Source organism: Caretta caretta, chromosome 6 (genome assembly GCF_965140235.1).
Source record: "Caretta caretta isolate rCarCar2 chromosome 6, rCarCar1.hap1, whole genome shotgun sequence".
Classification (NCBI taxonomy): domain Eukaryota; kingdom Metazoa; phylum Chordata; order Testudines; family Cheloniidae; genus Caretta; species Caretta caretta.
In genome coordinates this window covers 74,875,612-74,898,031 of record NC_134211.1, presented here as the reverse complement: position 1 = coordinate 74,898,031, position 22,420 = coordinate 74,875,612, and the positions used below count along the sequence as shown (strand labels likewise).

General features: G+C 40.8%; 2 protein-coding genes across 5 annotated transcripts in view; one reads left to right on the top strand and one right to left on the bottom strand.

Moving 5' to 3' along the window:
• Positions 1 to 5,295, top strand: part of FAM98B (family with sequence similarity 98 member B) — a 45,616-nt gene extending 40,321 nt beyond the window's left edge. For both annotated transcript variants that reach the window (XM_048854137.2, XM_048854138.2), the window contains one exon: positions 3,098 to 5,295. In XM_048854137.2, coding sequence (XP_048710094.1) covers positions 3,098 to 3,415 — 318 coding nt within the window. In that variant the 3' untranslated portion in view covers positions 3,416 to 5,295. The remainder of the gene's footprint in view (positions 1 to 3,097) is intronic.
• Positions 5,296 to 6,613: 1,318 nt separating this feature from the next.
• RASGRP1 (RAS guanyl releasing protein 1) overlaps positions 6,614 to 22,420 on the bottom strand; it is an 83,401-nt gene continuing 67,594 nt past the window's right edge. For 2 of the 3 annotated variants that reach the window (XM_048855827.2, XM_075129727.1), the window contains one exon: positions 6,614 to 16,611. In XM_048855827.2, coding sequence (XP_048711784.1) covers positions 16,477 to 16,611 — 135 coding nt within the window. In that variant the 3' untranslated portion in view covers positions 6,614 to 16,476. Of the gene's footprint in view, positions 16,612 to 22,336; positions 22,408 to 22,420 lie in introns of all 3 variants that reach the window. The other variant, XM_075129728.1, reaches the window with a different exon arrangement.

The window sequence follows — 22,420 nt, the reverse complement described above, 5'->3', positions numbered from 1 at the left end:
CGTGAGCTACAGCTCACTTCATCGGATGCATCCGATGCTGCATCCGATGAAGTGAGCTGTAGCTCACGAAAGCTCATGCTCAAATAAATTGATTAGTCTCTAAGGTGCCACAAGTACTCCTTTTCTTTTTGCGAATACAGACTAACACGGCTGTTACTCTGAAAATTGTAGAAATGGCAAGCCTGGATACTTCAAGAAAAAAATGATCAGATATCACTTTTTGATTCCCTGGATTTGCTACAAAATCTTCTAGTCAGTAGAGACTGTCAAAGTGGATTTGTGCAGCCCTGCAAGGAATCTTGAGAAATCTGAAGAGCATCCAAACATTTTCTTGCAAGGAGGACCTCAGAGAAAAACTGAATTTGTCATTGGTCATCAGTGCTAATTGTAGCTTCACTAACAGGGATTCAAGTCACAAGAGATGTTAGTGTACATTATTTCTTGAGTAGGAGAAACTTTGCTGAGAATTCTTTTAATGAACTAGTGAAATGAAGTGAATTTCCAGATTGCTCAACCAGCAGAACTTGAAATTGGGAATGTGAGGAACTGAGGCTTCATATTATTGAGGCACTTGCCTGATCAATGTAAATTGTCTGATATTTTGAAATCGCAGTTGAGGATCAATATGCTTGTCACAATTTGTGTAACTATTTAATGAAAGTGGTCTCCATGGTTAAGAAATATTATGGTCATAATTACATGCAAATGAGTTATTTGAACCATATACTATACTCCTGTAATTAAAACATAATGGAAAAAAGATTCTCACTTTTAACTGCTCTCCAAAATCATCAAATGACATGAACTTTAATCAGAAAATAGCTTGCTATTGAAAATATTAATCTTGAGGGGTTTTTTTATACCTTGCTAAATCCAGCTTTGGATGGTTTTCCCCCACCTGCTTCTCATTTAAAATGACTGTCATTTATTTCTGACAGTTTTTTCCCACCATTTTATTTCGTTAACATCTAATTCTACTGCCTAATTAGAAACAGGATTATCTGGGGAATGTTATTTTTTGTACATATTTATTGCTGATAGATCTTTGGTTCATTTTAATAGTGACAAGTGTTTTTTTTTAATAGTGTAAAGCCCCAAAGCTGTAAAGGGATCTCCATAGGGTTTATAGTCTATTTCAGGACTTGTAGCTAAATGTAGTAGCCAATATGTCCAAATGTATTATTTATTCTTGGAACTTTATTTACAACAATGGGCCCCAATTATGCACATGCTTAACTTTACATTTGTCTGAAGTTAAGCATATGCTTAAGTGTTTCTAGGATGAAGGCCTTATACTACTAAATATCAGGGTTTTGTAATTCCTTCCATCACAGAAATATTATGCATACCATAACAGCTAAGGATTTAAAAGGGTTTTCATTATGGCCTAATGTTCTGAGATTTATAACTCATGGATAAATTTAAAACTTTTTGTTGAAACTAGGCACAACAGGCGTCTATGGGAATGAAATTCTTACTACAAAATTTAAAAAAAAATATTGTGGTTTACCTATGTAAATGAGATAGCTACATATGAATGATGAAACTCAGTAACTACAAACAATGTTACTAGTTCGTTATAATTTTTTTCATAATTACTCAAATGAAGATGAAACAAATTACTTCTTAACTACCTATCTACAAACTTCCAAAGACTTTTTAGAAGGAATACATAATCACCACTACAGTCCTCATGTTTCTTATTTATTTTAGGGGTAAGTTGGAATCTTGCTCAGGATTCCTATTTTATGTTAATTGCAGTGATGGGTGGAGCAAAGGGGGCAGATTGCTGAGGGTTTGGAAAGTAGAAGCAGATGGAATGGGGTGCAAATGGAATACGGTAGTAATTGCAGGGTGTAGGAGCCAGTTGAAAGGGATGGGTATTGCAGGTTGGACACAGGCAGATTTAGGGGAGGGTTGGCTTTGGAATACTTGGGAAGTGGGTGGTTCGGTTAGATCATGAAGTGTGCGTGGGTCAAAAGAGCAAGAAACTGAGAAGCAGCAGGAGAGGTGCAGATCGAGAGTGAGATGGAAACAAGAGGAGACATTAGATTTGGATCAGGCAGTGTCCTGAATAGTAATGAAAGAGTAAGACCCAACGGTTGTATGTCAAACAAAACTGGTATATCCCTTTGTCATGAGAGTGATCCCAGGACATCACATGAGTGGCCAACTGGAATCCAGGGGTTTACTTGACACATGCTTCCTTGTTTTTGTAAATACTAATTTAGTATCCAGTATACCTGTTAATGCTATTTTGACTGAGAGTGATCTGAGTAGCTTGCATGTTGGTATACATTATGGTGGGGTGAGAGGGAACCTCTGAAAGCAAGAAAATTATCAACAGGGTACTTGGGTAACTAAAACTGTCATGTCTTTCTGCATGACAGCTTAGAAGTAAGCTGACTGGAGTACAGTGTCTCTTCATGTTAGAATGACATACTGTGTGAATATTTTTTTCCAAATAATGTTCTCTTTATACATCAGTTCATGTCAAGTGAATCTCAAGACACCACTTTTCACTTGAAGGTGCTACTACAGCATTGCATTATGGACTGGGTTGCTTTTTCAGTTCTCTACACTGCATCAGTAATGCCTGATTGAAAAGAAAGCAATGAACATTTTATAGTTGCATATGGTTACCCGTTTTGTCAGATTATATATGCTACCCACTGTAGCTGTTAGTGCGGTATTTTCTGATGGGATTTGAACTGATGTTTGCCATTCTGGTTGAATTTAAACAGCATCATAATATAAGGATTAAGGGGCCATGAGCATTGATGGCCCTTATGTAGCACCTGTGATTTAAAAAAAATCTCAAAGCTCACTATAAACAATTAACCCTGACCACCCTAGGCAGTAGCTAGCTGGTGGTACTGATGGAAAACTGACTCTGAGAGGCTGTCTATTGTCACATGGGAAGTCTGGCAGACATGGGATGATAACCTGGAAGTCCGAACTCCCACAGATTGCTCTGGGTAGGATTGCATTCCCTGTGATGAGTAGGCAAGTGCTCTTCATCCACAAGATTACTTCTGTATCCTTTCAGCAGCCTTATTGTTATGTAAACATAAGCATTGTGTATTTCTCTACACAGGTCCTGATGGGGAGAGTGCCAGACCGTGGAGGCAGACCAACTGAGATTGAACCACCACCTCCTGAAATGCCCCCTTGGCAGAAGAGACAAGAAGGTGGTGGGAGGGGTGGTTGGGGGGGAGGAGGAGGTGGTGGTGGTGGGAGGGGTGGTTGGGGGGGAGGAGGTGGCAGAGGAGGAGGTGGTGGCTTCAGTGGTGGTGGGAGAGGTGGTTTCCAAGGACGGGGAGACTATGGGGGAAGGGGAGGTTACAGTGGTAGAGGTGGCTATGGAGATCCATATGGTGGAAGGGGAGGAGGAGGAGGTTACAGAAGATACTAACAACAACATTGTAAATACTAACAACTGACAAAACGTGGTTGTGATTTTACTGGTAGCAGGAGGTGTGTATATTAGCAATGGATTAGTGTTATGATAGGAAAATTAATTATGATCTCTTTATTAATGAATCACTGCATTTGATCCCTGATATTATCATTGAATCCTGTTAGTCAACTGAACATTTATTTTATACAGAAATGTGATGTCTTAAAGTAGTCCTCGTTTTGCACTGCTCACGTGTGTATTCTTAAACAGTTTAGTTTTTTAAATAAGACTTCAGAAAAGTGAATAGAAACAATGAATTTTCCTTTTTCAATGTTTTATGTTCAGATCTCTTTAATTATTGCCTGTCATACCCAGAATACAGGAAGTGATTTAGGGGGAATTTGGCTTTGTAGGCCATGCTTATTTTTATATGCTTTAAAAGGACTGTAGAATGCTGGTTCCAGCATCTTGTCTTCTTTCAGTCCTCTGTATGGGACAATTGAAAAAAAGGTAACTTCAGAAATTAATCTAAAATATTCTAAAAAATTTAAAACAAAAAAGCTTCATTGTTTCCAAGTGATGTATTGAATCCATGCTATTCCATGGTCAGCAAAACAAAGCTATGCTGTATTTATATATAATGTATAAAAATATTTCAAAGCCAAAAACTTACATTGTAAAAGCTGATTTGTGATGAACCTTGATAGGTAAAATGAAAATGATCTGCTAAAAGTGGCATTCTATGAAACTTACTTTAAAATCAGACCCTGTTACCCATGATGGAAAATTTCCCCAACCATCGCACCTAGTCAGTCGGTCACTTACATGGTCTTCTGTAGCACATAAGCCCCAGAAGGCTGAGTAAGATGACTGTGCACTGAACTGTCGTGTGAGCGGAAAACCTTTTGAATCGTACATGAAGGGGGTCATGAGCAAACAAAGGGCACTATTTTGAAAAAGCTGTTCATAGAATTAGGAAAGTTAGCTAACCATCAGCAGCTCCTGGCCTATTGTAGCTGTCAGCTGACTGTTTCTCTCAGCTACTGGTGCTACACAACATCACCACCAGCTCCTCTCCTACACATGCTTCTTGTGTAAGAGGAGAGCCACTGACAGCCTCCTGCTGCATTAGGGAGAGAAGGAGGTAGGGAGTGTGGAGAGCAGTGTTTCCAGGTATGTTTAGCTTAGCTCTGTCCTGTCAGATACTTTGGTCAGGATGGGGACAGAAGTTCAATACAGAACTCTGCTGTTCCCAAGCTGGCTCTGTAGAAGAAGAGCCAGGAGGGAAAGGAAAGGAAGGCAACAGTTTCCCTTTCTCTCATATACAGTCCCTAAGCTGAAATTCTGCCTGTTTGTCCCAAAGTAGTGTTTTGGTGACTTCTGCTACAAGTGACATCTGAATAGCACCAAGAGGCTGAGGCTAGGATAATCTAAGGGCTTGTCTATATGCTATAGTTGCAACAGTTTAAATAAAGGTGAAATATCTTACTGGTTTTTAGTTAAACAGGCATAGCTGTGTGTAGCCACTCTTACATTGGATTTGAACTAGCTTAGCATGCCTGTGACAGGATTGATGGGGAGATGCTAAACAGACATAAATCAAGTTTAAACCCATGTAAGAGTGGCCACACAAAGTCGTACCAGTTTAACTAAATCGGTGCAACATCACACCTTTAGTTATATCCGTGCACCTTCAGCATGTAGACCAGATCTAAAATAAAAGTGAAATAAATTTGGTGTGTTTTTTTTTCTTAAATCTGAAGAGTTAAGAAAGTAAAAACAATAAAATGAACAAGTATGTACACTTCAGAGATGACATTGTCTCCCCTGTTCTCTGTATGTTTTTAACTTTCAAAAGATGCAATAAAATCTTCTAAAAATAGATTTGATTTAAACCTGATCTCACAATCTCTTTTTTTATGTTTCTGTCCTGAACAATGAATTTAAGACTTTGGTTTTGAGTAAATACAGCTTGTGTTTTGGGAGGGTAATGTGGATTTTGTTGTATATGTTTGTGAACATTTGATTTTTTTAAAACGTTCTCATTTAGTGATCATCCATCCAAAATGTAGGGGGAGGGAGGGTTGTTTGAGAGTGGAGAAAAAATTATTTTCAGGATTTAAGAAAACACTTTATTTTTCAGTGTTCACAGCTATTAAAGTACTGTATTTAAAGTTTGTTTGCGTCTTTTATACAGTGTGGTTGAGATCTGTCATACATTGCTTCTGTACTTTAAAGAATGGTCTCCCATTGGTAGCTTGCAAGAATGGAAGAACTAACTTTGAGTTAATGGGAAGAAAAGAAATATCTTGAGGCCTGCCATTTTGAATTCTTGAGACAGTTCTGCTTGGTCTGGTAGCCCCTAATTTTAATTGAGCTGGGTGTGATGTGCTTTTCAAAGTATTTTATGAAAAATAAAAGCCTCACAAGGATTGGTGGGATGAATACATTAACACATTTCTAGGCAGGCTACTGTACTAGTCAAAATGGCATAATGTTTAATTTGTCTCAAGTTCTGTCCTTGAAAAGGAGACAGTTTTGAACATAAAGATGAAAGCATAGCATGTTTGTATAGTTCCCCCCCTCCCCCAATGGAATAACTAATAAGCTTTATCTATCCTGTGAAAGCATAAAGGAAGCAAGGCTCTTTAGTTTTACTGTTAAGATAAACTAGGTGAGGTCAATCACAAGTGGGATATGGTGCAACCTCACCTAGCTGCCTCAGCAAACACTCCAAACTTTTGTGTCTACGTAGGATTTTACAGTGAGATAACTAATGTGCATCAGTTATCTTGCTGGAGGAAAAAAAGGCTTTGTGTCAATGAAGACAAAGCCTTCGTGCCTGGAAGATGAGAGTGTGGCAAAAGTCTTGGCCAACTGCGGAGTTTCAGAAGTAACAGCTTTTGAGAAAACATAGTAACTTGCATGAGTAAAGAGAGGCAGAGTTCAAAAGTAAGGATTGTAGTAGTTAAAAATGGAAAAGACCATTCAGATGTCAATCTGTCCTCCATATGTGTGTCAGATATTAGACTGAAGGAAGATGAATGGGAATGGAAGTGGTGAAAGAAATATCCTGATGCTCCTAGTTCATCATGCAGAAATGCTGATTCCAGAGTAGAGATCTTGTTGGATGTATTTTAGGCATCAGGCAAGTCTGCCAGAGAAAAAGGCTTTGGATGCTTATGGGACAAAAAAAATTACAATAGGCATTAATTCAGTTGTTTTTAGCAACTTTTATAATATAAATATTACACAAAGAAAACTTATTTATATGTAAAAAATCTTTACAATCTGTACACTTGGTCAGTTGTCTTTAACATTTATCTTCAGGCAGCATTCTACAAATTACCACCACTATAGATGTCGAACAAATTTACAGAAACATTAATGCAGATTGCTACTATTGCAACATTTTCTTTGCATTTTCCAACACACATAAGTTACTTTACAGTAATTACACGTGACTCTTCTATGTTAGGCAAACAGAAATAAATGTTAGTCCTAGTTTGTTCTTGAACCAGTACTAACCAATCAACACTTCGAATGATTAGACTAGAAATCTAAGGATAAGCAGTATTTCCTTTACAGGGACACCATCCACTTAAAAAAAACCAAAAAACCAAATTATGCTTCTCTAAATCTTTTTTTCTGTTGTGTTTTCTATTTTTTTAATCTTAATGCCTTAGCTACACTAGGGAAAGAAGTGGGTGTTTTTAAATTGGATAAGTCATGATATGTTAACACAATTTTAAAGGCGTTAAAACCTATCTAAACTAGTTTCTAGACAGCATCCAATTCTAATGTCAGCTAACACATTTCTAAAAACTCACCCTTGTCTCTAGTCTCAACAAGGCCTACAATGACTAGAAATGAAAAATTTATAACATTTTTTTCCCGTTTATTTACTTTGTGCTTTTCACTTTTGTGTAGTCAGTTCTTTTCCCCCGTTTAGTCAGTTTCTGCTGTTGGTATGGGTCACAGTGCAAGAGGATATAAAAATAGGAAAATATTAATATAAAACTGCAAATATTCACTTAACAGGGACTTAACGGGCAGATATAGTACCTGAAACTACTATTAATGCCCTGAAATTTCCAGAATTTCGCTACTTATCTTTTGGTTGAATACTTTCAATATATGTGAAACAATCATACCTATCTTGGGCACTCCCCTGTAAATGGATCTCTCCCAGTCACTAAAATAATCCTTGTACAACCACTGAGTGTACAGTACACAGGCTGATATCTAATTTCTACCCCAAACTTTCACCTCCCCCATTTTTTTTGTGTTTGCTGGGATGATTAATGTAGTTTGAAGCAGCTGACAATCAAGACACAGGTATAGCAGAGCCAAAATGGCAGCTGATTGACTGGATTTTAATATTTAACTACGATGAATATTTTTGCTTGATGTGGAAAAGTGGGGAGAGGCAGTCTAGCCAGTCCTTAAACTTAAACAGGAGAGATTTGATTAGCTTTATCTCTGATCTATAACATTTTGACATATGACTCATATTTAGGCTCTTTTGATATCCTTATGACAATACTGCATGCACCAAAATGATAGAAGAAGGGAAAAGGAGAAGTTGAGATGGAGTTAAGAGAAAAATAAAACTGAGATTGCAAAAACCTTTCCTTACATGAAGCCCTGATTCTGGATGTGGTTTACAGGACAGAAATGCTGGTTCAGACAGGATCTGCAAATCTCATTCCAAACACACAATTTGCACCACTAATGCTAGTTTATTGCACTGGGCCTGGATAAATCCCGTGTGTGCATGAAAATCCCATGGGATATCTGCCAAATTGTAATTTAAAGAGATTGTAAATTTATTTATTTATTATACATTCTTCCTGTTGTTAATGCCTTTGGTTGTCACAAGTGGAAAAGTTGAAAAAAGAATATATTTTTTTTGCTGTGTATGTTATAAAAAGTTACCGTAGCATTTCACTTAATTTGGAGAAATAGGTTAAGCTGATAAATTTCACTTTTGTTTTGCGTCAGTTTTACTTTTTGGTTCTCTTGCTTTAGGTACAATGGCTTTGTGGTTAGATTCACATAACTTCAGAGAACTCTTTAATTTTAAAATGTATTTCTATTCATCTTTTATTATATGAAATCAGATTTTTATCATTTTAGCCCTAAAATTAGTTGACAGGGTTCTTTTAAGCAGATAGCCAGGTTCTTCAGGCTTTATTTAATTTGCTGGATAATCTCCAAATATGTGACAATAGATGCAACATATATCTGGTTCATTCAGTATCTACAGATGTAAGAAAGCACAGATGCTTTATATTGTAGTATCCACTGATTTAAAATTGAAAGCCATCTTAGTCAAACTTGTAGAGCACTTCCCTTGCCTTTTTTCTTTTCATAAAGAAAAAAAGAAATATGAAAGGGAGAGGGCAAAGCAAGTTTGCAAGCATGGTCCAAGTTCAGTTGGGATTACTTTGTTGAGCCCAGACATGCAATTTATTATGCTTATCAGTTATCCTGGATAGTTCAAGTTTAGTGTATGAGTAACGGAAGCTGCACGGAGTTCACAGCTACTGATTAAAAAGAAGTCACATGCATAACAATTATCTTTACATACTGTACATGTATTTACAGTCAGTAAAATAGCATTGGACCTACAAATCATCTTAGCTTATATCTCTGCTTGGTTTACCCAACAATAGAGATACCAGCCCAAGACCCAAGTTCAAAACAAGAATTTAAAATTAGAGTTTTACAAGTCATTTCAACTGGACTTTTAAAACTTTTTTGTTAAATAAAAGCTACATACACTTTATATTTAACAATTTCAATTGCTTTGATGGGGTAAATGTACATTTATTACCATATACTTGAATGCAAAGTACACATGCTATTTTTGTTCGGTCAGCTAAGGCTTCAGTGTACAATAGACTACATAAGTTATTTTACAAGAATATGTATTCTTGAAGAGCTCTGAGTAGATGTTGCACATAAATACCTTCAGTTATACAAGTTTCTGATATTTAGTTGAATTACATTTGATAATGGTTCCCCATTCAGTCAATGTGAACAATGTGTTATACATCTGAAAGTCTAATGAATCTCTTCGTCTTGAAACACACACAGTTTTCATCCTGGCCAGATGGATGTTCATCTGACAATAATTTGAAAGACTATTCAGTTGCCTCTTAACGGTATCTACACTTTCTTGCTTTAAAAGCAGACTGGGTTAAACTCACCCTAGCACCTTCAGCCAGGGAAAATTGACTTGCAAACACAGGATCCAGTCCTTGACTTTAGGGTGAGTAAGGTGGAGGAGAGATCAAGGCAGCATTTGAACTGCTAGGTTTTGAGAGGGAAAATACTGAGCTAGAAGGGGAGGATGCTAGACGTTATAGGAGACACAGCTGTTGTATGGAGGCTTACTCCCCCCTCCCAATTAAACATTACAATGTTCAGACAGTATCTAGCACAACAGAGTCCTGGTCCATGACTGGGGCTCCTAGGTGCAACTGGAATAATAATAATTGGTGAAATGCTCATGTCACCTCTGCCCCGGAGGATGGAATGGATTTTGTCACACCAGAATATCAAATTGGTCACAGATTAAGGGACTGGGCACTAAAGGGCTGGCTGTAAGATTCTACTTGGCCTGGGGGCTAAGAGATGCGACTCTTGACAGGCTGGGAGGTCAAAAGGGTCAGAATTAAAAAAACAAAACAAAACCCTCAAATTTGGTGATTTTTTTTTCTTTTTTTAGGGCTGTTGATTAATTGCAGTTAACTCACACGAGTAACTCAAAAAAATGTATTGTGATTTAAAAAATTAATGGTGATTAATCACAGTTTTAATTGCACTGTTAATAGAATACCAATTGAAATTTATGAAATATTTTGGATGTTTTTTCTACATTTTCAAATAAATTGATTTCAATTACAACACAGAATATAAAGTGAATAGTGTTCACTTTATATTTTTACTACAAATATGTGCACTTTAAAAATGATAAAAAATAGTATTGTTCAATTAACCGTAGTGCAATCTATTTATCATGAAAGTGCAACTTACAAATGTAGTTTGTTTTTGTTTTTTTGTTACATAACTGTACTGAAAAACAAAACAGTGTAAAACTTTAGGGCCTACAAGTCCACTCAGTTCTACTTCTTGTTCAGCCAATCGCTAAGAGAAACTAGTTAGTTTACATTTACAGGAGATAATGCTGCCCTCTTCTTACTTACAATGTTGCCTGAAAGCAAGAACAGACATTCGCACGGCACTTTTGTAGCCAGCACTGCAAGGTATTTACATGCCAGATACAAAAATTTTATTAAAGCTAATGTTTAAAAAGTATATAATACATAGGTTGGGGAAAGAGTGTCTGTATATCTGGGTATAGTGCTTAGATTATCCACAAATACAAAGTTAGTTTTTTAAGTCATATGCTACCCAGAGTACATAATCAGCAATAACCCAAATTTAGGTGAATAGATTTAACAATACAGTTTAGATATTAGAATCCGAATACTTGAGTACATCACTCATGAAAAGTTGTACAGAGATTTGGTTGTGGAAAGCAAAATGTATCAATGAGTGGAGATTGTCCCTCAGTAATTGAGAATTAGGTTGGTTGTCCATTTAGAAAATACAATCCATGAGGAAAGTATTTGTTACTTTCCTGACTGCGCTTCTCATCAGCACTCCAGATCATCCCTCCTGGTATTACCGATGTCCAGTGATGTGGTCTATGTAGATGTCCCTCGACTACTTGATAGCGTCTGATACCATGAGTTGCCACATCAGCCGAGGTTAGCATTGACCGATTCCGCATTCTCTCAGCACTCACTCATACTGGGGTCCCATGCGCCTAAGGCTCCAGCGATCAGTGCGTGTGTCTGCCCTGGTAACCCCTAGCTCTCAAGGTTTTGCTCAGAGGGGGATATTTCTCTACCTTTCAAGATCGGGCATTGTGGAAGGCCGGGGTCCTGTTCTCGAACGGCACTGTGACGTCCACCGTGATGATATTCCAGTCCTCCTTGGTGATGACTATGTTCACTCGCAGTTGGCTGTCGGGTCTGGGGATGATGGAGTTTATAGCAACCTTCCCCAACAGGTGGCGGGATGGCTCTGGCCAGGCTATCTTGGATGGTGTGGTGTCGCAGCTGCAAAGCTCTTGAATGGAGCTTGCAGCTACACAGGACATGGGGTAGCATCTGTTGGCATAGCCACACTTCCTGCATCGCTTGTCCTGATTCCCGTGGTGGACAGTTCCATTCAGTGGTATGCAGTTGAGCCTGGCCCTGTGGATGAACCTCCAATCGGCAAATCAGGTGAAGCTGCCCCCGGGGACGAAGTGGTTGTTGGCGTCCCACTTGCACGTCACCTTGAATGCCTTGCCCTAGTCCAGCTTCCGTTTCAGGTTTTCCACATATTGGCAGTGGATGGCATCCTTCAGGGTCCTCTCCAGCATGGTTCTAGCTCTCAGAGTGATGATAGTGTGAGCTGTATTCTTCATCTGTGGCACCAGGACTCCCAGCTTCTGGCATTCCTTGCACCGTGTCCAGTGGCAGCCGATACGCTTCTCCAGTCATTGCGTAGCGTTGCGGGCACGAGTCCAGAGCGAAGCAAAGTCTCCCCTGTCTCTTCCAAATTTACCTTCCAGCGAGCCGCTCAGGTAGGTGGCGACATCTTGGTTGGAGGGGGTCCTGGCAATTCGCTTCTTGACGGCATCCTTTAAAGCACTCTCTGCAATGTTCCTCACCCGTGGTGTCCGGGCACATCAGAAGGCGGAAGACATGAGTGATCATGGCAACATCGCATAGATCATCCATTCGAGGGATGTTGGCACTGTCCTGCCTGTGCAAGATGTACACCAGTTCATTGCTGGCCCTCTGGGGAAGAAACATCCACTTCTTCACGAGCTGCTGGATGATGTTCTCTGCCTTGTTCAGTGGTACCTTCGCCACAGCAGATCCCCTCAGGACAAATGAGATACAGGGGATCAGGAGGGTGTTCAAGGCGTTGATCTTCTGCCATGGTGCCAGTAGGGAGGAGTTGATTCTGGTCACATCTCGTAGGATCAGATGGTATCCTTATTTACAGTGTCCCCTGAAAGCGGGAACAGACATTCACATGGCACTTTTGTAGCCAGCATTGTAAGGTATTTACATGCCAGAAATGCTAAACATTCATATGCTCCTAAATGCTTTGGTCACCATTTCAGAGGACATGCTTCCATGCTGATGATGCTCGTTAAAAAGTAATGCATTAATTAAATTTGTGACTGAACTCCTTTGGGGAGCATTGTATGTCTACTGCTTTGTGTTTTACCTGCATTCTGCCATATATTTCATGTTATAGCAGTCCCCAACGATAACCCAGCATGTTGTTCGTTTTTAAGAACACTTTCACTGCAGATTTGACAAAACGCAAAGAAGGTACCAATGTGAGATTTCTAAAGATAGCTACAGCACTTGACCCAAGGTTTAAGAATCTGAAGTGCCTTCCAAAATCTGAGAGGATGGGGTATGGAGCATGCTTTTGAGAAGTCTTAAAAGAGCAACGTTCCAATGTGGAACTACAGACCCTGAACCACCAAAAAAGAAAATCAACCTTCTGCTGATGGCATCTGACTCAGATGATGAAAACATGCATCGGTCTGCACTGCTTTGGATCATTATCAAGCAGAACCCATCATCAGCATGGACGCATGTCCTCTGGAATGGTGGTTAAACATGAAGAGACATATGAATCTTTAGTGCATCTGTAAATATCTTGCAACACCAGCTACAACAGTGCCATGTGAACACCTGTTCTCACTTTCAGGTGACATTGTAAACAAGAAGTGGGCAGCATTATCTCCTGAAAATGTAGACAAACTTGTCTGTCTGATTGGCTGAACAAGAAGTCGGACTGAGTGGACTTGTAGGTTCTAAAGTTTTACATTGTTTTATTTTTGAATGCAGTTATTTTTTGTACATAATTCTACATTTGTAAGTTCTCCTTTCTTGATAAGGAGATTGCACTACAGTACTTGTATTAGGTGTATTGAAAAATACATTTTTATTTTTGCAGTGGAAATATTTATAATAAAAATAAATATGAAGTGAACACTGTACACTTCGTATTCTGTGTTGTAACTGAAATCAATATATTGGAAGAGATGGAAAACATCCATAAATATTTATATAAATAGTATTCCATTATTGTTTAGCAGTGTGATTAATCGAGATTAATATTTTTTTTAATTGCTTGACAGCTCTAATTTTATTTATGGGTTTGTCTATAGAGGGAAGTTAGTTCAGATTAAGGTTGGATTTAAATTTAAAGTTGATCTTGATTAACTCCCTGTGTAGATGTTGTTCTTATTCTGGAATAAGAATGCTTTATTCTGAATTAGCTTAATCTAAAATGGGTTAAGGGAGTTAATCAAGAATAGCTATTCTGCTTTAAATTCATGCTTTACCTAAATCTGAATTAACTTCCCTGTATAGACAAGCCCACAGTAAATAAAAATACATCATATTGATAAGTTTGTCATAAGGAGAACCTATCTAGCTGAATTTTACAGTGTCCGATTAAATAGTGTATACAGAGCTTTGTTTTAATGTGTTCCTCTCTATTCTTAATGAAACTAAGACCCCCTGAAATGTAGTTACATTAAAACACCCTTATGCTGGTAGAGCAGCGTAAAAGGACTTTGTAAATGAGCATCCGGCTTTTGAAAACTAGACTGTTATTTGGGAACTCTAGGCAGATCATCCCAGGGAGGTACAGAAACCTTCAGCTTCTAAAAAGAGGTAGCGAAAAGAGAGTGTCTGAAACCACCACCACTCAGGCTTCTTGGTCAAAAAGGCACAGGCTGGGGAGCTCTCTCCTATAAAGAGTGTTTCTTGCACTATCACAGTCTGACAGACATACAGGGATACTAAGACTACAGACAAGAATCGAGTTGCAGAAACAAAGGGAGGTATTTTTATACCTGTGCAAAAATCAGAAATGTAGTTACATGACTTGCATGTGCTAGGGCTTGTTCTTTTTCTCAGCTAAGCCAGTGGAGGTTTTGCTGTTGATTTCAGTGGGAGCTAGGTACAGCCCCAAATGCAGATTCCACACACAAATTAACAGTCTGTTTAAAAAAATCTGACTCTCACTGGCATGAATGTTTAGATGAGGCAGCTGAAGGACTTTACAAATGGCCTTAGCAAGCGGATGGATGATCCAGCCAGTGACCTAGGACCAGAGAGAGGGAATGTGTGCAGAAGGGCAGGTGTAGCAGGGTCCTGAGAGCAGAGCAGGAAATTTAATTGCAGGGAAGAACCTCTTGCTGCTGAGGACTCCTGTTAGGAAAAGACTGTTTATTGCACCAAATTAACTCAAATGTAAGGGTGGGGGGAGAAGAGATGGAGGAAACGAATTTTGAGAGGGCATGTTTGGGGAAGGGGATTAATTGCTCAGGGACTGGAGCCAGGAAAGAGTACATGGATTCAATACAGAATGGGGACAGGACAGGAGGATCCTAAGGGATTCAGGAAACCCCAAATCTCCCCAGCTTCCATATGAGAGACAAAAAGAGATAAAGGCTAGAGGCTCCTTGCTAATGTGAAGGACAGGACTGCTGTGGATTCTGGTTGCTTAGCTGAACCGTTAGTGAACTAAGCTACCCACAATAACATAACCTGAAATTCCCCATGATGTACATGCAACTCCACTAGCCTTGCTTCTCAGAATTGTTTCACGGCCACTTTTTTCTGAAATGCTGGCAACCAGGTAATAATCACATATAAAGTCTGTTTTGTATTTATGCCAACAAATGCTAGAGCATGAGCTCTTGGGGGCAGGAAGCGCCTTCATGTTATTTGTTTGTACAGTGCTTAGCTCAGTAGAGTCCTAGTCCCTGACGGGTACCCTTAGATGTGCCAGAAATAATAAATAACAATAACTTAAGCTATAGAGGAAGGCTGTCAATGGTGAGGAGGCTTTGTACTTCCCCAACTTTGATAGGTTCCATAGTTGGAGGCCATGACAGTTAAATGCTGTCATGGACTGAAAATTCCCCTTCCTTCATTTTAATATTTGTATTTTATGATTAAATCTTGAAATATAAGAATATATTGCACGCTTATAAATCAAGGACTGAAAGATGGAGAAAAGTTAAAGAAAATAGTCAACATCTTTTCCTCCTGTCAATAAAATCTGTCTTCAACCATTAACCACTGAGCCAGCAGGGCCAGTATCAAGACTATTTGACCTGAATGGTAGCATGGAACTTTAAAGTGGAAGCAATACTCCAGTGTCACAGCTCTAGTCTCGTGCTCTGTATGAGGCACTATAATTTTTAATTTTGCAGGGTTAAAAGTTTGGGTAGCTAGAACCTCTAAGGCCAGCTCAGAAAGCAAAGATTTTAAAGGAATGCTTAATTTTAATCCTATTTGTAAAAATATTTATATACCACATCTTAGAGCATTAAAAAGGAAAGACTTAAAATGTTACTCGTTTCACTGCTTGATGGTTTATATTTCTAATGTTGGATGATGAAAATCAATGAACTCAGTTGCACTTTCCAGTTCTTAATGCAGCAATCATTGGGTCCATGAAATTTCTCTCTGATCAAAAATTGCTCAAAAGTCTTAGATTTATCAAATGTTTATCAGATGTTTCAGAAAACCTGAACTTGGGCCAAAATTGAGTTGATAGTGTCCGCTTAATTACATACCTTGTTGGAACACTTGTAGATGGGCAGTGGGGACTTGATAGAAACAGTAGCTTCTTGCAGAGTCACATCATGCATCATCCATATTGGACATGGAAGTTGCTTACTGATGATAAATATAAACTTCAGGACCTACATCACCCTTCTTGAGAGAGAATCCAGAATGTATTAATTCCCATGTTCAGAAGATAAATTATTTTAAACTGTCAGAGAAAGGAACACATTTATACATTCAGCAGTATATTGAACAGGCAAAATACGCTGATTCAACAGACTATATCTCTGTTTAAAATCTTTCAGTCTCTTGTTTCCTGTTCACTTGAATACAGCAGCTTTGTCACAGTTCAAAAAGCCCTCTCTTTCATCCAGAGGAGAGCTCCTGCCTTGTCAGCTACGCGCAGTCTCTGTGTTGTGTATTGTCCAATACATGATTTCTGCGTTGAATACTGAGAGATTCAATTGTTTTGTGCGCCTGTTTAAGCTGAATCTTTAAAGCTTCATTTTCTGCCTTTAGAATATTTCTTTCCTAAACAAAAACAGAGAATGGCAGGCATCATGTGAATGGTATTGGATTTTTAAATCTATTTCACCCCTGTTTGCTGGTGCACTTGCTTGACTGGCATCTCACATTTTCTGTGAGAGACTCTTTAACTATTCTCCAAATGGTTATTATGCACTGAACAGTAAATGGCATGTTAAACAAAAAAGATCAGCATGAGCAAATGGCAATTAATTTTCTGTTTGCATCTCTAAAGAATGTATTTGGTTAGCTGGTAAATTAACCATTTCATGCTTGGAACCAGTATTTTTCAATATGATTCATGCAGAATATATTTGTTCTAAATGTACTGAGCTTTCAACCACACAGTGCATAGGAGATGCAAAGGTGGGGGAGAAGATTTGGGTGGTAGGTGGGAGTCCGTGTTTCAAGGATGGTTGGGAGAGGGTTTAGTTTTGGACACTGCTTGGGTTTGTAGATAGATATAACATGGATTATTACTGTGGTGTTTTTTTTTCACAAAGACTGAAGGCTTCATGGGGCAGTGACAGGCTGTCTCTTGATTCCATTGCCTAGTGTAATGACAGTGTACTAGTTGAACCCTTTCCTCATTTCCTTTTCCCTGTGCATTAATATGCAAAGGTCCACAAAGTGCTGGCTGCCTGCAAACTGTGGGAAGTGAGCTTGCTTTATTCTTGCTTGCCTGAGATTTTCGGACAGTGATGCTGATTGGAGTTAGGATTTTAATCATTTCGGTTTTCATTTGAATTGTTTAACTTTTGTAAGAGGAAGGGATTGTCTTGTGGTTAAAGCACTGGACAGAGATTCAGATCTGGGTTTAAATCCTGGATGTGTCACAGGCTTCCTACATTACCTCAGGCAAGTCACTTAATAGTACTGGGCCTGAAGCCCTTCTCAGTAAAACGGGTAAACAATGCTTGCTTTCTCCCACCTTTTATCTGTGTTGTCAGTTTAGGGTCTGATCCAACTCCCAGTGACGAATGAGAGTTTTTCCATTGACTTTAGTGTGAATTGGATCAGGTAAGCTTGTAAGAAGAGAACTGTTACTTACTTACCTTACAGTAGATGTGGTTCTGCAAGATGTGATGTCTGTGCGGATCTCACTGTTGGTGTGCTTGTGTCCCATGCGCACAAGATCAGAATTTTCTAGAAAGTACTGTCTGTTGGGGGCTGTACCTGCACCCTGAACATCCTCACCCCTCCCTTCCACCATCCCCAGCTAAGCACACAATGGGCTACATGGCTCCAACCAACTCTGTTCCCTCAGTAATTCAGAATCCCAGAGATAAGGACTCCAAAGGAGCAGGAATGAAGTGTGTGTCATGGGATCCACATGGACAAGACTTCGCAAAGAACTACAGTAACTGTAAGATAAGTAGCTGTTCTTTCCTCTTTGCGTCCTTGTCCATGTGGATCCCACTGGTGCTGGCTAGCAAGCAGTAATCCTCACAGGACAGACTGAGGTGCCTTGTCTAACTAGCTAACTTAGTCAAAGAGAGAACTGAGAACAGCCCTTCCAAATATGGCATTAGCTTTGGCAGCCTGGGGTTATTTTGTGAGTGACGCACCAGTTTCAGAAAATTATTGCTTCTTGACAAAGGGAGGAGTGAGCACCATTTTGTCTGATGAATATTGCAGATGTATTGTCCATCAAGGATCGCTTGATCAGTGACAACACCTTGAAAGCTGGCCTGATCACTCAAAACTCCAGGATGTTAATGTGAAGGCAGGCGTTGCTTTGGGACCTGATTCACCCTGTCGTAGAAGCATCTGTGACTACAGTTAGTGATGGGCATAAAGTCTGAAATGGATCTCCTCTCCTCGTGCTGGGGTTCATCCACCATTTGAGAAAGTCCAGTGTATAGCACTGTGATAAGAGTCCGTGGGGTATCTAAAAGGCTGCTACACTATTCTGAGCCAGGACTGAGCAGTGGACATATGCAAAGTCTGAAAGAAGCATCACATATGTGCATGAAGCAAGATGACCTAGTAGCTTTAAGCAAAACCTTATTGATGTCATTGGTTGGTTTGAGAGAGTAAATATAAGAGATTTAATGGTGTGAAATCTATTGATATGGGGGCAAGCCCTTCTTGAGTTCGTCAAGAAGAGTCGTGATAAATTCTATCCTCTGTGAGGGACAACTTGGCATAGATCACTCTCTGTCCTAGACAATGAAAGAGATTCAGAACATTGGTGATGGTTGTGGAGACTTCTTGGCTGGACTTTCTCTTTAGGAGTCAGTTGTCCAGGTACAGATCATTTTGTCAGTGTAAATGAGCTACCACAATAGCTAGGCATTTCGTGAAGGCCCTTAGTACTGACAACAGGCCAAATGGGAGTACTCACACTCCTGTCTCTCTCCATCTGTTCTCTCTTGTGTTCTACTTAGGTTAGAAGCTCTTTGAGGCAGGGACAGTCTTTTTGTTCTGTTTGTACAGCACCTAGCACGATGGGGGTTCTGGTCCGTGACGGGACTGCAGGTACTACAGTAATACAAATAATATTAATAAATAAAATGATACTTCCTGTGTGCAAGGTTGATGGCAATGTGGAAGTAATGCATTCTGGAGGTCGAGAGCCATGGACTAATATTGAGCTTTCAGAGCAGGTATAACAGAGGCTCGGGAGACCATCCTTTTGGATGTACCTACTGAGATGTCTCTCATCCAGGATGGGGCACAGCACACCATTACTTTTGGATTGAAGGAAATATTGGGAATAGAATCCCTTCTCCTTTGAACTCTGAAGGAATTGTCTCTAGGGCTTCTGTGAGTGGGAAGGAGTCCATTTCTTTTCCCAGCTGTTTCTTGTGAGAAGGGTCCCTGAAAAGGGATGGGGAAGAAGGCTGGGAGGGAAGCAATGATTGGAATTGTATAGGGTAACCCTTTATGATTTCCGTGCCCTGTATGTCCAAAGCTATTCCAGTCCATTCATGTCCGAGAGAAGCAAAATAAATGGCAACCAAATATAAGTGGGCTTTTAGAGAGCTCTGTAGTGATTGGTTGGGAGCTCAGTATTCCCATCAAACCTACTTATTTTGAGGAGAAAGATGCAAGGATTATAGCCTTAGACTCTATGAGGTAGAAGCTGAAGGTGTCTTCCTCCTTGAAAATCTAGACCTCCACTTAGATGAGAAGTCAGCAGACCTTTTTTGGTAGGAAGATGATGATCTCTGTTTTGGTTCTGGAAACAGATTGCCTTCCTTTTAGTGACCAATGTATAGATCCCTAAAGACCTATGCATGGCTCTCTAATCTTAAAGCCTCATCAATTTGGGAACAGAAGAGATCAGGCTCCTCGAAAAGATAGAACTTCAATAGCATACTGGACATCTGTCAGGATTCCTGATGGCTGGAGCCAGGATGCTTTGTTATTGCTGTGGCCAGGAATTGAACAGCAGCATTAGACGCAACTTGGTGAGAGGTCTTGGCCATTATTAACCTTTTGCTTCACTGCCTTCAGTTCTATTTTTTGGTCGAGAGAGAGAGAGAGAAAGGAAGAACCTTATCTCTGCTTGTTGTGTTTGGCAAGTAATGCCTGATAAGTTGCAAGGATACTGAGGAATGTGGTTTTCTACCAAATAAGTCCAACCTCTTTAGATCATTTTCCTTGGGAGTGGACCGAGTCAGGGCTGGTTGTCAGGCCTTTTCTAATACTGCTGAGACCACAAGAGAGCCCGGGGTAGGGTGAGAAGTGACATTCATATCCCTTTTGCAGAGTACTTGGTAACTCCTCTCAGCCCTCAGAGATAGGAGGAGTTGAGGCTGGTGTCTGCCATGAGTCCTTTGTTGGCTCTAAGATGCCTTCACTGATAGGCATGACCAGTCTCGCTATCATGCGCTTTGGTGGCTTTTCTTGGTGCACTGAAAGCAATAACCCAAGTATTGGCTATTCTCCCAAGCAGGTCTTGAAATGCCCTAAAACAAAGGTCTTCAAACAGTGGAGGCACGCCCCCCTAGGTGGGCATGGAGGAATGTTTTGGGGGGAGAGGGGGGAAGTGGCGGTGGCAGGTGGCTCCAGCCAGCCCCACATGGCAGGGCTCAGAGAAGAAGCACCACCCCTGACTCTTCTTTTTTTTCCCTCTTTTTGTCTGTGTTGGGGACACAACCCAAAATTTGAACTCCAAAGGTGGGGGGCTCAGCTCAAAAAATTAGAAAACCACTGCCTAAAATCAGCTGCAGGCAGGATCAGTACAGGGGTGTCTGCCACAGCAGGAGATAATGACTGAGCAGCAGGTTGTTTTATCATTTCATCAACCAGATCTCTGGAGGAACCCTCCTCTTCATATTCAGGCCCTGACTCTCTGACTTCGTGGCTATGTCTACACTGATAACAGTGTATGGCGTACGAGTACCACACATGTAGCAACATACTGCAGGGAACAACTCCAGCAGCTCCTGCCTTTTCCCGCTGTCTCCCCACTGCCAGAGCCTTTCCTTGCTGCAGTGAAAGGCTCCGACAACAGGGAGCCTCAGTGCAGCAAGAAAAGGCTCCAGCAGCAGGGAGGCAGGAGCAGGAAAGGGCTGCCTCTTTCCCCACCCCCTGCCAGAGCCTTTCCCTGCTGCTGGAGGCTCTCACTGTGGCAGGGACAGGCTCCAGCAGCAGGGTACAGCTAAAAGTACCAGTGTAGACATAGAAAGCACTGCTTGGGTGTAGAGTATCTATCCTGGAGGTTCCTGCATGTAGGGCACTCTTCTGGCCTAAGCCATGTCTCACTGAACACATGCTAGCTGGGCATGCAGTGTCTGTACTCGGCATGCTGCCGTATATATAGACATCTTTAGTGTGTGGGCGACGCAGCCCTTTGCATGGAAGTTGATCTTGGTCCTTTTCTAGCTGAAGGTACAGGAGAGTGGGACCTAGAGGTACATGAGGTTGCACCCCAGTATGCCCAATAAAGCCAAGAAGGGCAGAACGACTGAGAAGGAGAAGTAGCCTTCCAAAGTCTTTCAACTGTGTAATGGGGGAGGTGCCTTTCCTGAAGGGAAACTGGGGTGATATCCCTACTTTGGCTCTTAAGAGCATGGGAATGCTCCTTAGCAGAAGCTGGGGGAGGTAGGAGGATGGGGAAGATGAGGTCTGTAGAAAGTGCTGATGGGATCAGCAGTGTGAGGATTAGTACTGAGGAGGAGGGTTCCAGTGCTTAATTTGTAAGGAAAGAGGTGCCACAGCTGAGCCCCAGAAAGCCCTGGCATAAATTAAGCACCGGCTGAGAGGCCGGAGAGCGGCAGCGGCTGGCCGGGTGCCCAGCTCTGAAGGCAGGGCCACCACCAGCAGCAGGGCAGAAGTAAGGATGGTGTGGTATGGTGTGCTGCCACCCTTATTGCTGCGCTCCTGCTGGTGGTGGTGCTGCCTTCAGAGCTGGGCAGCTGGAGAGCGGCAGCTGCTGGCTGGGAGCCCAGAGGTGCCACGGCTGAGCCTAGAGGTGCCAAGACTAGAGGTGCCGGGCTGAGCCCCAGCACAAATTAAGCACTGGAGGGTTCCCTGAGGGCAGGTAACAGGATGGCTAACTGAGCCTTGTACCAGAGAGTAAAAGTTCTTTTGGTATTGAGAGAGACTCTAGCATCTGAGGATTCTGTCGCTGCCGAGGCAGTCAATACCGTGGAGCTGAAGTGGGCTCCCATTGTCCTGAGGGAGATGGCGAGCTAGTCAGGGTCACTTTCTTGAGCTGATCTATATTCTTGGCCTTAGAGTTATCAGAGTCACAGGGCTCCAGGCTCCTTTTACACACCTTTGCTTTATTCTGTTCCAGTGAAGGAGGATGGCAGTGTCATCTGGCCCTGGGTGGGGGGCAGAATCAGCCTGTTGCAGAAAG